At 30.9% G+C, this 14,300-nt stretch overlaps 1 protein-coding gene across 3 annotated transcripts in view; it reads left to right on the top strand.

The window, feature by feature from the left end:
- Positions 1-14,300, top strand: part of LOC129963743 (juvenile hormone acid O-methyltransferase-like) — a 43,215-nt gene that overhangs the window by 16,305 nt on the left and 12,610 nt on the right. For all 3 annotated transcript variants that reach the window (XM_056078276.1, XM_056078277.1, XM_056078275.1), the window contains exons 2-4: positions 1,371-1,667; positions 10,521-10,731; positions 10,817-10,964. In XM_056078276.1, coding sequence (XP_055934251.1) covers positions 1,372-1,667; positions 10,521-10,731; positions 10,817-10,964 — 655 coding nt within the window. In that variant the 5' untranslated portion in view covers position 1,371. The remainder of the gene's footprint in view (positions 1-1,370; positions 1,668-10,520; positions 10,732-10,816; positions 10,965-14,300) is intronic.

Here is a 14,300-nt window from a genome sequence, read left to right as displayed (position 1 = left end):
AGAGGTCGTAACTTTGAACTTCTTTTCTTTCCGGCAACATTATTTCTTTTTCCTGCTAAAGCAGCCCCTATTCAATCATTGACGGAAAGTTAGGAACATACATCTTACCCATATTGAATCTGAGGAGACAAAATTCCCGATGGTTGTGTGTCACTTGCTCTCAATCACATCTGAGCTCACTCATTAACTAGTATTATATGCGCTCAAGCATTAAAAGGGCGGCCATATAATAAAGTTTATCTTTGTATATAAGACTTAGCGCACTGGCTAACGAAGATTTGTCGCCAAGTTAATCAATCGATGTTCAATGTGAGAATGATAAACTATGTCTCAGATAACGAAATGGAGTTTCTGAGGAAAAATGCTTACATATTCGGAAATCACATCCAATTGTTATAAAACTTCATTTATTAAATTATAAATTAAAAGAATTTCATTGTATCAATCTGATACATCAATCAATACAATGAATCTGTTATTAGTCAAGTATAAATACTTCTTGATATCAAGGTATTGCTTTTTATGACATGATTTGATCAACAAACATTATTTCAGTATCAAGAATATTTTACCAATATATTTTCTATTTAGGTAAAATATGGTATAGAATAATATAAGCAAAAATTTCTTCAATTCATCGATTTTCGGACAATTGATGAAAAATTCATTGTGTTATTAGTCCATTTTGGTGTTGGAATATTTGTTTCTTTATTTCTCTTAGAAGTTCAGTATTTTTAGCTGTGTCTTCAAGATCTGAAATGAGTTCAGACCTCAAAATGAAAATGCATTCTTTACTTCCAAAAGAAAGTATCATCACATGACTAAAACTTACAATCTCTGCAAAAAGAATAAACAAAAGTATTCTTCGAACAATTTCATCCTTTTCTCAAGAAAACCGGATGTTTATTGAAATTTATAGGAGCCAAAACGTTATTTCTCACCGATCTTTTTGCCTAATCATTTAATATTTCCATATAGATACGTTTCACCAGAATTAATTCTCGCCTTATATGCAATCTAATACCTTTGTGAAATCAGTTTATTAAAGATGTGTCGTTTTGTAGGATTTTGTAAGAAATAGTATAAAAGACTTAAAATTTGAAAAAATTAAAAAATTTGAAAAGAAATATAGAATTTCCCCTTATAAAAATTTTTAAGCAAATTAGATCAAATGAAACGAAAAATAGTCTTTTCAAGAATAAAAAATGGAGAATGATTTAAATTGAATTTCAAATTATAATACATGACTTCAATCGACCTTCAAATACATTTCAAATGCTGAACTTAATTTTTTTAAAAAGTCTGTAGTGACTGTGAAAATGAAATGAACGTGAGTTTTTAGCTGACTAATACAACACATTGATTTTCAGGATGAGTTTGAATTTCCGCCCTCAAGATTACACCCAATGGCACTCACCTTTAGAAACCGTCAGAGACTTCTTCAATGGTATCTTGACAACGTTGGACTGGAACAAAAGTAACGGCAATGACATCATCATGGATATCGGCTGTGGACCTGGTGGTACTACGAAAGATATCATCCTGCCTTTCTTTTCTGAAGTGCAAAAAATAATCGCTCTAGATGTAACACCTGGAATGATAAATATTGCAAAAAAGAAAAATGCCCATCCTCGAATAGAATACATAGTAGCTGACATTTCAGAATGGTATGTATTTCTTGCTAAAATTTAAATGCCAGGGCATATTCTAAGATCTAGCTTGGCTCATTTGAAACTGGTGAGATCATCGGATTTATTTAAAAAATTCGAATTTAAAAAGAAAACTAGATTTACAAACGAGAATAGAAAGCTGTCGTTTCTAAATTAGAAGGGATATTAATATTTATAATATTAATAAACAAACATATAATAAGTAAATAAACAGCAATAGTTTTGATAAATAATCTAATCAGTGCAATCAAAATTAAAAGCCAATTTCAAAAATGATCATTTCACTAGACACTCGCTTGATGAGTTGCGCTTGAACGAGTTGCGCTTGATGAGCGCAACTTGTTCCCGAATCTTACTCGCGCATTTTTTGGACATACCTTAATCGAAAAAGTTTTTTTTTTTTTTCTTTTAAAAATGCATACAAAAATTGGACAATGGTTTCCGATCAGAAAAAAAAAATACTCAAACAAAATTACAATTATGTGATTCACTATTTTTAATGCATGCTTTTTCTTTGACAAGAAAGACATGTTTCTTTGATTACACATGGAAACTTGGCGAAAATAAAACATAGCATTAGCGTTAAATAAGTTTCTAACGCTTATAAATATTAGGATATTGCATTAGGATAATGCACCTCAATATCTGATACAATAGTTTCCCGTGCTTTCAGCATATCCCTTATTTCCAGGAAAGGGGTTGCTCTTCTGAGGCTATTATTTCTTCCTCTCCTGACCGCATTTCCTCCGCAACTTTTTGCTGCGGCACAGAATGCCGCTCCACGAGTTCTTTGACAGTTCGCACTATGTTCTTTCACCAGCAATTCGGTGTTGTCGCTATCCAGTTCTATAATCTCGGCCAGAGACAATTCATTTGTCGATGAAGACTCCACAAACATTTGCTCACGCCCCATGAAGCCCCGTTTAGCAACGCCATCGGATCAAAACTTCTTTGGTGCAGAACTCTTTTCAAACAAGGGCAGACTGATACACGAGATGCAGGTCAATCCAGCATGAGACGCCCTGATGTCTCATCGTCACTCGTTTTGTAAAACATCGCTTCCTAAGAGAATCATTTTTTTTAATATTTTGTTTCACTTGTTATCCGAATCACTCGTTATGATGATGAGAGACGTTATGAGATTTGATTTTATATACTTATCATAAATAAATTGTACATAGGATTTGGAATGCAACAATAATATGACAAAGTTTCAAAATGAACAACGTCTCGTCTTACGTGATCTGCAAAAATAAACTTTATTTTTTAAATTAAATGATCGTATTTTTTTAATAAATACAATGAGCAACATTAAATTCTTCGAAATAAAATGGCGGCATTAGAAAATTATTCATGACGATCATTCAGCAATTTTAAAACTAACGAAAAATATAGAAATAAAAACAATTCCTATTTTATTTTCGTATTAATCAATATTTTCGATTTGCAGAAGATATTTTAACATTATTTTAATATGAAATCGAATAAATCAGAAAGACATTCAAGAATTCGATAAATTCAAATTTCAAACTGTAGAATGAGTCAAATTCCATTGAATTATTTGTAATTTCAATAATTCAATGGAAAATATGTCTCATCAAATTATGTTAAAATTAAGAAAAATATGTTTAGTTTTATAATTCTTTCTAAAGCCATTTCTCACAGTCATTCAGTGAAATAGTTCCTTCGTTGTACTTGTGAGTTGTACTCGCGCGTGTGATTACTATGCGCATTCGCCTGAAAAATATCGGTTCCATTTTCGCCTGACAAAAATGAAGCTATTGCGGATTTGCCCTGTTCGGAGAAATCAATGAAACAACACTTCCTGCTTTTCCAGTCATATCGCGTTCAAAGACACATTACCACCAATAATTTATAGCATTATAATTTTCTTCAATAGTGAGAATTTCATTGATGAGCAATTTTCATCCTTAATTTTAATAAATTTTTAAGTATAGTTTGCCACAACAGACTAATTTAGAATTTGTTTCTTTATGCCGATTTTATTTTGTTGTATAATATTCTATTTTTAAAGGGGGAAAAAATCCATCGTAATAAAACATGCTACCTTACTCAGTTCCTTCATATGTTTGTCTCTGCTTATTGATTAACACCTTCTACTCAAGTCGTTTTAACCACTGAATGTCGTATATATATATATACACACACAAATTTTTATGCTCGCTGTTTATTTCATTTTATGAGATTTCACATACTGCAAGTAAATTGTTTATCTATATTTATATAAAGCTCTCTCTCTCTCTCTCTCTCTCTCTCTCTCTCTCTCTCTCTCTCTCTCTCTCTCTCTCTCTCTCTCTCTCTCTCTCTCTCTCTCTCTCTCTCTCTCTCTCTCTCTCTCTCTCTCTCTCTCTCTCTCTCTCTCTCTCTCTCTCTCTCTCTGTGTGTGTGTGTTGGCGCTCTACAGGCCAGACCGTTTGACCTAAAGTTACCAAATTTGGTACATGTATACCTTGGAGGTCGGGAATGTGCATCTGGGGTCCCTTTTTTTGAATTTTTAATTAGAATTTTAATTATTAATTAAAAACTAACTTTCCCGCCAAAAAAAAATCTTTTAATTTTCCCTGCCGCCAAATGAGTAAGGCTTCAGTTTTTTTCCCCACTCTAATGAGGCTAGGCTTAAGATTTTTCGCCCGATTATTTCAAACGATTGTGTTTATTTTCTTAATGTTTGATGCATTTAAAATTAAACATTGTTAATGAATCGGTCTTTCAAATTCATTCTGAAGTACTTTTGAATTAAAATAACACAGAATAAACTAAATTAAAAATTACTAATCTGCATAGCGTTACCCCAACTGGAGTAGAAAAATTCACGCATTTGCGTTACCGTAACTGGCGTTGAAAATTCACGCATGCGCATAGTGTTCTGATTGTTGACAATTATTAACAACGGATGCATGCGAACTGGATTTAAATTATTTTTAGGTTAGTTGCATGCTTTTGTAATTAAATTGCATTTCTGTTTCGTATATATTTTTTGTATATGCTTAAAGTTTTAAGTACATCGGGTTTTTTTTAACCGGTTTTCAACCGATTATTTTAAACGATTCGTTTCATTTTCTTAGTGTTTGCTGCATTTAAAATTAAACATTGTTAATTAATCGATCTGGTCATGATGAATCTGAGAAAATTTTGTTGACAAATTCTTGAAATATTACATAAATTAAAAAAGATATTCTTTAGTTCCCATAAAGTTTAAATGCTCAGTGACTCTGTTTTCAGTAATCATATTACAAAAAAATAGTTTGTTTCAGTAAAAAATATTATTATTTTAATTGCAGATTAATCCTTTCCACTTTAATTTAAAGTATAAATTGTACGGAAGCTAACAGAAAATTAGAGAGGTACATATTACGTTATGATTGAAGGCCTTTATAATATTATGAGTGAATTAATTATATGACTATCAAAATTTGAAGTTTTAAAATATTTTGATGAAGAAGCTATTAAAGAAAGAATTGCATAAAATATTTAATTATTAAAATTTTAACGAACATTTAGATTGGCGAACTGGCTGGTCGCCAAAGGGGCTAGTATATAATAGAAGATACAGGTGGTAATCGAAATAAAGGAAATCACAAATGAATACAAGAATCTTTATTACATTAGCTACATAAAAATCAATTATGAGCTGTTAGTAAGAATCTTTATGTATGCAAAAATCCACAGATAGATGATATATCAAGGTAGACAAAAACAGAAATTAGTTGTACTGATGCAAAAAATAATATGATGTAAAATATATACAAATAATGAATAAAAACTTTATGAATATATTCAGTGGCCGATATTGTTCTAAGAATGTAAGACAAAATTGAAGTGAAGATCAGAATAGATAAAATGTAATAATATATGTATGTGCAAAAAAAATATGAAAACTCAAATATGAAACTCAACTCAAACGATATACATTTTGAAACAAATGAGCAAATGTTAAAAAAAATTAGTAGATCTAAAATGTAACTAATTGAAAAAATATTAAGGAAAAAAGTTTTAAATTATCCAAAAATTGATAATTTTTATTATTGGTTTGTCACCAAGGAATGATATTTAAGTAAATTAAGATTTTTATAAGAAATGAAGCATTGAATGAATTAAATATCTTTAGTAACATTAAGATGAAAATTTATAAAGCAATTTAATGCTTGAAATTGCTTTTATATTGTAGTTGGAAACAGTTAACATGCATGAGTTCATAAAAATTGATAGAATCTGCAGTAGCCTGTAAGAGTGACGAATTTAGTCATTATTAGTCAAAACATTTGAACTTTTGATAAATATTTACAATTAATGAGCCAGCATATTAAATAACATTATAAGGAGAGCCGTTTTATATTTTATTCATATAATATTTGCAATAATGAAATGCTATTCATCTTAAAATTAATCATATATAATTGGTCTGGTACAGAATTGCTAAGAATAAAATATAAGAAGTTATTATTGTGCAAAAATAACTAGATATTGATAGAATTCAAAGACGACCTGCATCACTTTATTTAACATATTATAAGTATTTAATTAATTTTAAGGCATGACTCACCTGAAATTATTTGAACTCGTAATAATTTTCACTTCCTTGAATATTTAAAGAAAATAATCTTAATAATATTTGAAATACTTGCACATAAGAACTGAATTAGTCTGAAAACTCATTTTATAAAGAATAATATAGAATTTAGGAATTCATTAATAGATACTGAGTACATTTGCAAGTTAGATATTCAACTCATAATAAATACATAACACTTTTTAAAATAAGAAACGCAGATTTATTGTACATCCTGGACACAAAATTGGTACAGAAAGAACAGCATTTTAAAAATTCATATCACTTACAATTGTCTTTTTAGTACACATGTTTAAAGATTTTGAATTCTCAACGGATGCAAATAAAACAGCACATTCACTGCTATTTAATTTAGAATAATTAATTAAAATTTTTAAAATTGGAAATCTCAAAGACAGAAAAGATTGAACTAGATAAAAATTTAAAAATGAAATATTATTATATTTATTTATGAATATACTTTCGTGCTTAATCGCGCACATGTGAATTTTGAAATGTTTTTATTTCATCACTCCAGAGGTTAAGAATAAAAAGCAAGTTATCTCTTGCATGCAGAATTTGGAGTTTTCGTCAGCTCTTGAGTGATTTTTAATGTAAAATAGTGCAGACTATTCAACCGACAGGCCTTTGCAGCTTGCGATACAGGATCGCTGTAGTTCGTGACTTTGTTTTAGAACAAAATCTTGATGGTCCAAGAGACCCTTTTTCCCTCGGAGGACACATCTCTAATCACTAACTATAGGATCTATAAAAATGAGAGATCCGGGACCTGTAATGACGATTGCCGCATTTTCGGAGAAATGTGCATTCATAAAAAAAAATTGATAATTGAACATCATGCGATCCCCGCCCCTGTATTAGAAGGGAAGGACACGATAATTATTGATGCCAAATTAGGTAATCATCTCCCCAACAAAATCATATCAGCCTATGTAAGAATGAGGGGTGCACATAGATTTCCTCTGCAGGATTTCGAAAACTTATAAACTTAAGCCCAAACGTCATCATTGAAGGCAATATGAATGCAGCTTACATCTCATAGAACAGTCAAAGTGGGAGTAAGTTATTTAATTGTCTATCAGGAAAGAATGGTGTCAATGTTTTGGAGCTCCACTCTACAACCACATTAATCTCGTAAGAGGATTCTATACCGTCCTCGATATCGCTACATTAAAGTTAATTACTTTCGAATTACAAATTAGAATTCGAAATTGTTTAGATTCTGATCATCTTTCAGTATTTTCGTCTTTTAATACTGGAACATTTTCAAAAAATTCACCAGCACAATTCTCCATCAACTAGGAGAGCTTTCGGCATATCTTAAATTCAAAATCCCTTCCCCCTTTCAAAATTATTAGCAATGATGACTCAGAAAATGCAGCTGGTTGTTTAGGAAAGGCTCTAAAAGAAGCCTCGCAGAAGATTCGAAACCAAAATTTGATAACCCTCCAAAGAAGCTTCTTTTAAAAATTCTAATCAAAATTAAATTGCGGAATTATTTGCAAAGAATATGGCAACGTTCTCGTGATCCTCAGACGAGAAGAGAACTTTGCAAAGCCCAGGAGGAGGTGAAAGAGTTAAAACTAGATTATTTGGAACAGCGGTGAAACGAACAGTTAGAAAATTGCAACGCACAGAAGATGGGGCGCCCCTCCTCTTTTTTTAGAAAACCATTCACCTTCGTTCCTCTCTTGAAAGGTGGAGGCGGGGAATCTTTCTCTGGCTCTTATCGGAAAAACTGAAGTTTTGGCTAATAGCTTACAAAACTGGCTTGAACCGCTCGCTGGTGCCTTCAATCCCCCCCCCTCCCCTCCCCGAAGCGAATCGCAACTGATCAAGCTAGAGAATTTCCTTTCCAAACCACGAACGAATCAGTTTCTATTCGGCCAGCTGAGATCATGGAATTCATGAAAAACCTCAAACCGAGCAAATCGCCAGGATCGGAGTAAATTAGCAATCGCTTTATTACATATTTCCCACCTAGGTTTATATTATATTTAATAGCATTGCTATTATTGAATTGTGCTATTTAGCCGAATGTTGGGAAACAGCTGTGGTTGTCCGTATTCCAAAAAAAAAACTCTGATTTGTCATTACCGCAAAATTTTGGTCCTATCTCGCTACTCAGTAACTTGAATAAAGTGTACGAATCTGTGCTTCTAAAACGCCTGAATCAATTTTTCAGCGACAATAACGTAATAATCTCCGAACAATTCAGATTCACAGAAAAAATCTGTCGACGAATCACCAGCTTATGCGTGTTTCAAAATTGATTCATGATGCCTTTGTGAAGTTCGAAACCTCATGCGCACTTTTTCTGGACGTAGCCAAAACCTTTGATAAAATTTGGCACGTTTTCCTTTTCTTCAAGTGCATGCGACTTGGATTTTCGGCGCAATTTATGAAAACTTTACGCTCGAACTTATCTTCTCGTAATTTCAAGGTGCGAGTAAACAGCATACTTTCTACCTCCAGATCAATCCTGAGCGGTTCTGCTCGAGGAAGTTTGTTCTCTCCAACACTTTTCAATATTTATATCAAAGACATGCCAAGTGTTAGGAATTGTCCTTTAGCTGCTGTTTTTGCAGACGATACCGGTATTCTTACACAGCATAGGGATGCATAAACAGTGATAAAACTACACAATACATGACCCTTTTGCAGTGCTGGCTCATCGGCTGGATAATAAAAATCAACCCAAATAAATGCGCGTGCCTCGTGTTTGCTAAAAAAATTCTTAATGCCCGATCTAGCCCCTATCCACTTATTCGGCCAGCCTGTCCCCTGGTTAGATGAATGTAGATATTTAGGGTTAGTTTTAGACGTCAAATTATCTTTTAATAATTATATTAAAGATGCCCACATTAAAGCTACGCTTATGAGTGTTAAACTCAACAGCTTAATTGCTCCATGGAGTAAGCTCTCGATTAGGCACAAGCTTGTGCTCTACAAAGCTATTTTAAGACCACTGTTGATGTATGGTTCCCAAATTTGGGGGGGGGGCACTTCTGCCCAAAACATTAAAATTTTGCAAGTTTTCCAAAATGAACATCTGCTGAAGATTGTTAATACCTCCTGGTACATGAGAAGGTAAATACTTCATGATGACCTTCAAACTGAACATGTTTCAAAATTTATCAGAGGAAAGTCAAATAAGTTCAATAAAAAAAATATCTCAGATTCTCAACGAGGTGCTTCGATTGCCAGCATATGATCCTGCTGTGCCCAGCTCTAGGAAAAGGCCTAGAGGAGCTATCGACAATATCTACATAAACTTCCCGTTTGTAAAAACACTTAGAATTTCTAACTTTGTTGCCAGTCTGGAGAATTAAAGTTTTTCAAAATTATTTCTGTTTCTACCTTAGATAATTACAATAAGGTACAAGCGCGAAATTTTTTTTTTCGAAAATAATTAACCGAAATAGTTTACTAAATCAGTCGCCATAGTAAAGTACGTGCAAAGTAAATCCATTAAAGTTCTCTATTTTCCCATAGATAATTAAAATATTATTTCTTTCTTACTAGCTCGATTATAACAAATAAATAATTATACCAAATTTCATGACGTTAGAACTTTATGCGATCGTCCAAACTAGTTCAATTAATTTTAATCTTTCCTTTAAACTTACAAATTATAATCGCTATTCCAAATTATGTTGTGGAGGATAATCTTGACTAATTTATCACACCGCGGAACTCCGAAATATCAGGACATTACCACTGCCGATAAACTTTCCTTGTCGCTATGACGTCATCTTTCAACAAAAGAAGTCAGGGAGTACCGAAATCGGCAAAATTTATACCGTCACTCTACCAATGTCAATCACCCGAAAGCCCCGTCTCAGTTCCCATAAAATTACATTTCACGTCCTTTTCCTGTAAACGTGTTCTGCTTTCGCCTCGCTGAACTGTTTTGTTTCCTATTAAGAGCTATTGAAATTTTCTTTTCATTGCTTTTCCCACCAAGATATGGTATTCAATGAAGTGCTTTTTCCGTGGATACAAACCGGTTAAGAGTCCTGATGTTAGGAAAGAATTGAGACTGATTCAGCCAAAAATCCATAGTTTTTGCGGTTTCCGCTGAATATACATCCTCATTTGAATGACATTTAAATTTAGAGAAGGGCTTCAGTGTCTGGTGATCATAATACAGAATGATGGATCTTTTATCAAATGGCTCTTATGCAATAAAATATTGATCTAATAATAACATCAAGATATCGAAACAGTGATTTTTTTTATCACTTATATATTTTTAGGAACACTGTTGAATGCTGGGAAGAGAAAATAGCGAAAATAGTCTCCATTCACTGTTTCCAATGGGTAAAGTACCAGGAGAAAGCCTTTCAGAATGCTTATCGACTTCTCAAACCTAGCGGTGAAGCAGCCTTTTTCTTTGCAATGGAAGCTTCTTTCTTTGACGTAATTGAGAGACTGCAGAATGATCCGAAATGGAGCCAGTATCTGAAAGTAAGTCTAGTTTCTATTAAAAAAAAAATAACGATATTCTTTCTTTTTTAAATTTTTAATTCATCTGCTTATTTTCTTATTATAGGAGCGCGATAACCGAATCCCAGATTCGCATTACCGTAAATGCGGCGCCTCTTATTTCCAGAAGCTGTTGGAAGGATTTGGATTTGAAATTCTTTATTGTAAAGAAGAAGAAAAAATTGATGCCTGTTCTTCCGATGAAACCATTAAAAGTAAGGCACTGTTCTTCACATATTATTGCTAAGACAATAAAATTATCATCTTGAATAAAAGAGTGAAATTCGGATCAATCCAGATTTTGTCCATTTAAGAGCCAGTTATTCAGTATGAAATGTAAAATAAAATGCGTCTCAAAGAAACAAAATGCATTTTCACTATTGTTATATAAAAGTCTTTAGCTTTCATTTTAAACAATCTGCAACATACACAATGTTTTATGATGCTCACATGGAACTGCCACCATCATAAAAGGATTTATCTCAGTGTGGAATCTTGCTGAAAAGACTTTTAGACCAAAAAATACCAGTGCCCTTTCACCTCGGGCCCTCCCCTTCCATCATGTTGAGCCTCAGTTTGTAAGTAATGCTGTACCGATTTTTGATTTATCGAAAAAAATCGATATTTTTTTTAAACTGATTTTTTAATGTCAGTTTTTGAAAAATATCGATTTATCGGTATCGTGATCAAGAATCAAGGATTCACGATGAATCGCGATACAATAAATTGATGTCCACAATTAATTATTACCAGAAGCCTTTTGATTTCGTTTTTAGTTTCCGGTTAGTGCTTATTTTTGTTACTCTTCATTCTTTTTCCACCTTCATATACAATTTTTGTTAATATTTCTATAAATACTGTCATGTTCTAATATATAAAAATGCTTGTTTTAAGCATGTCATTTTGGAAATAATTGCTTTCTGTTCCCTAACAGAATGATGCCATCAACAAATTTATATTTCAATGCAATAAAAGAATTATGAATCTTTTATTTTCATTTATATACACAATAAAAGTACATTTTTTTATTCTTTGTTCGTTCTAAACAGGCGAAGTATCTTCCAGAAATAATGGTTAAATAATATTCTGTTATAGTTTTTAATTCTTTTATGAATTAAATTTAATATTCATTTAAATAACTGAGCACCAAATGTATCTGTTCAGAAACAGATGATAAAAATTATTTAATTAAAAAAACTTAGAACATATTTCCAATTAAGAAATGACATCCCAATTAAAATATTAAGTAAGATATTAATGATAATGTCATTAAAATACATTAACTTAAATTTGAAATTCAGAGTAAATATGTTTAATTAGAACATTGCCATCATTTTTAAGCATTCTTTTTTGTTTAATTCTTTCTATACAAATTTTTGAGAGTCTAAATTTTGTAAGGCATTTCAAAAATTTACATAATTAAATTACTATAATAATTTTTACTATTAAAATTTACATCATTTCAAAAATTACCTGTAAAGTTAAAACCTAATTTTTTTTATAAATTCCATTTAAACTATTTCCATTATTTCCTATTTTTTTTATAAATTCCATCCTTTTTTTTTTTTGAAAATTTTTGATTTAATGATTTTTTAAAGTCCGTTTTTAATTACAATAATAATTTTAATTACCATATTTTTCTATAATACTACAATAGTTCTAATTACTATAATAATACGTTTTTAATTACTATAATAATTTTTTAAACATTTTTACTGCTTTCAAATTCTGTGTTCCAGATACAAACAAATGGAAATGCAGAAGAGCAAAATCGAAATTTTCAGTTGTGCATAGAATTTCAAAATTTAGTACAAATATAAAGCTATATGTGAACTCTAACAATCTGGAGTAAAAAATTTATCAGCCATTGAAATCTTTCAGATATCCTTGCAAAAATACATTTAATAGAAATTAGTATCAGCGTTTTTAATGTGAGATAAAATTGCAATGCGAAAGCTTAATCATCCGCCATAAAATGCTCTCTTCACATATACTAACCTCTTTGGGAGTGAAAATATCTTTCCCTCCGTCTTAAAGGACAGAAAAATAGACACTCGAGAAGAAATCAACATTTCCTAAAACGATGACCATTTGAACTCTTGGAAATTCTTTTCAAAACTAATTTTCATCGAACTACCGATACGTATCGAATTTTCGATACATATCGGATCTCTGATACTTATAAAATTTTCATACATACAGAATTTTCGATACTTGATATTGATCGAATTTTCATGACTAAAGTCCTAGCAATGCTTTAAGAATTTTTTTTTTGGGGGGGGGGATTTTAAAGCATTTTTGGTGGAAAATATGAGTTGTTTTTCTTTTCTTTTTAATTTACATGCTTTTCTGTAGTATGCGCTTTTATTTTTCTTAAATTGTATACATTTCCTTGTTTTGTATCACAAAAAATGCTCTTTTTTACTTTCATAATATATTTTTATTATAATGTTGTTGTTTTTTTATTAAAGATAAAGATTATTTTTAATGGATAAATTTTATTATTCCGACTTATTTCCCTTCATGCGATTCGATTGTATGCTGCACTGTCCTCAAATTCTCGCACAGAATAAAAGACTTTTCTTTTCTTTCAATTTTTCTTTTTTATTTTCAAATAGACAGAATTTTGAATTGATTTAAAAATTCCTAAATTTTGTGAAATTATTATTTTTCTCTTTTTAAAGTAAATATATTTTATTGATAATTGTTCAATCTTTTTTTATATCTATATATAATTTTTTTTCCGTTTAATTTTAATTTTGGATATTTAATTTTAATTTTCTTTTATTCCCTTTCGAATTTTATAATATGCCAGAATGTTTATAGAATAATTAGAAATAATAGGTGATTAGCTAGAGTTTTAATATTCAGAAAAATAACATTGTACTTAAATGTTGTTTATTTTTTCATTTAGTTTATATTAATGATGGTATATGAAGCGATATTTTTTCTTTTATTTGATCACGTTCAAGGTCTTTTCTAAAATTTTTAATATTTGTGAGAAAATAAATTTTCCCACCATGATATTCATTATTAATGTTTTTCTCATTTCTAGTGCATACTTAAATTAAATCTGTCAATAGTACTATTACAATAAGAATAAAAATTTATGTAATTCATATACAAAATTAATTTTTCATGACAACAGAACTCGAGTTCGAATTTTTTAATTAAAACTATTTCCTTGTTAAAACCATTATTATATTGTTTTCTTTTTTATAAAGAATGAAAGAAATTGAAAATTTTCTCTTTTTTTTTTAAATCGCCTGTAAAAAATGTAAAATTTTAAAAATTATTATATTATTGAAAAAACGCAATATGACAAATTAAAGCATGCAGATATTGCTTTGGCATTTACACATTTTATTAAAGATTTTTTCACACAATTATTTTCTAACTATTTTTCTTGCAAAGAAGAGAAATAATTTTATTACAGTACACTTTCGAGTATCCAGCCTAATGTGACGGAAGGACTGGTGAGAGAACAAAAAGTCGGATAGACCGGAACGCGGCCTCGGCCCAGTGACTCGCAGAAACACTGGATGGTAACA

The sequence above is a fragment of the Argiope bruennichi genome, chromosome 3 (assembly GCF_947563725.1).
Source record: "Argiope bruennichi chromosome 3, qqArgBrue1.1, whole genome shotgun sequence".
In the NCBI taxonomy this organism is placed as follows: Eukaryota; Metazoa; Arthropoda; class Arachnida; order Araneae; family Araneidae; genus Argiope; species Argiope bruennichi.
The sequence above is the reverse complement of the archived record's forward strand: the minus strand, read 5'-3'. Positions and strand labels throughout refer to the sequence as shown.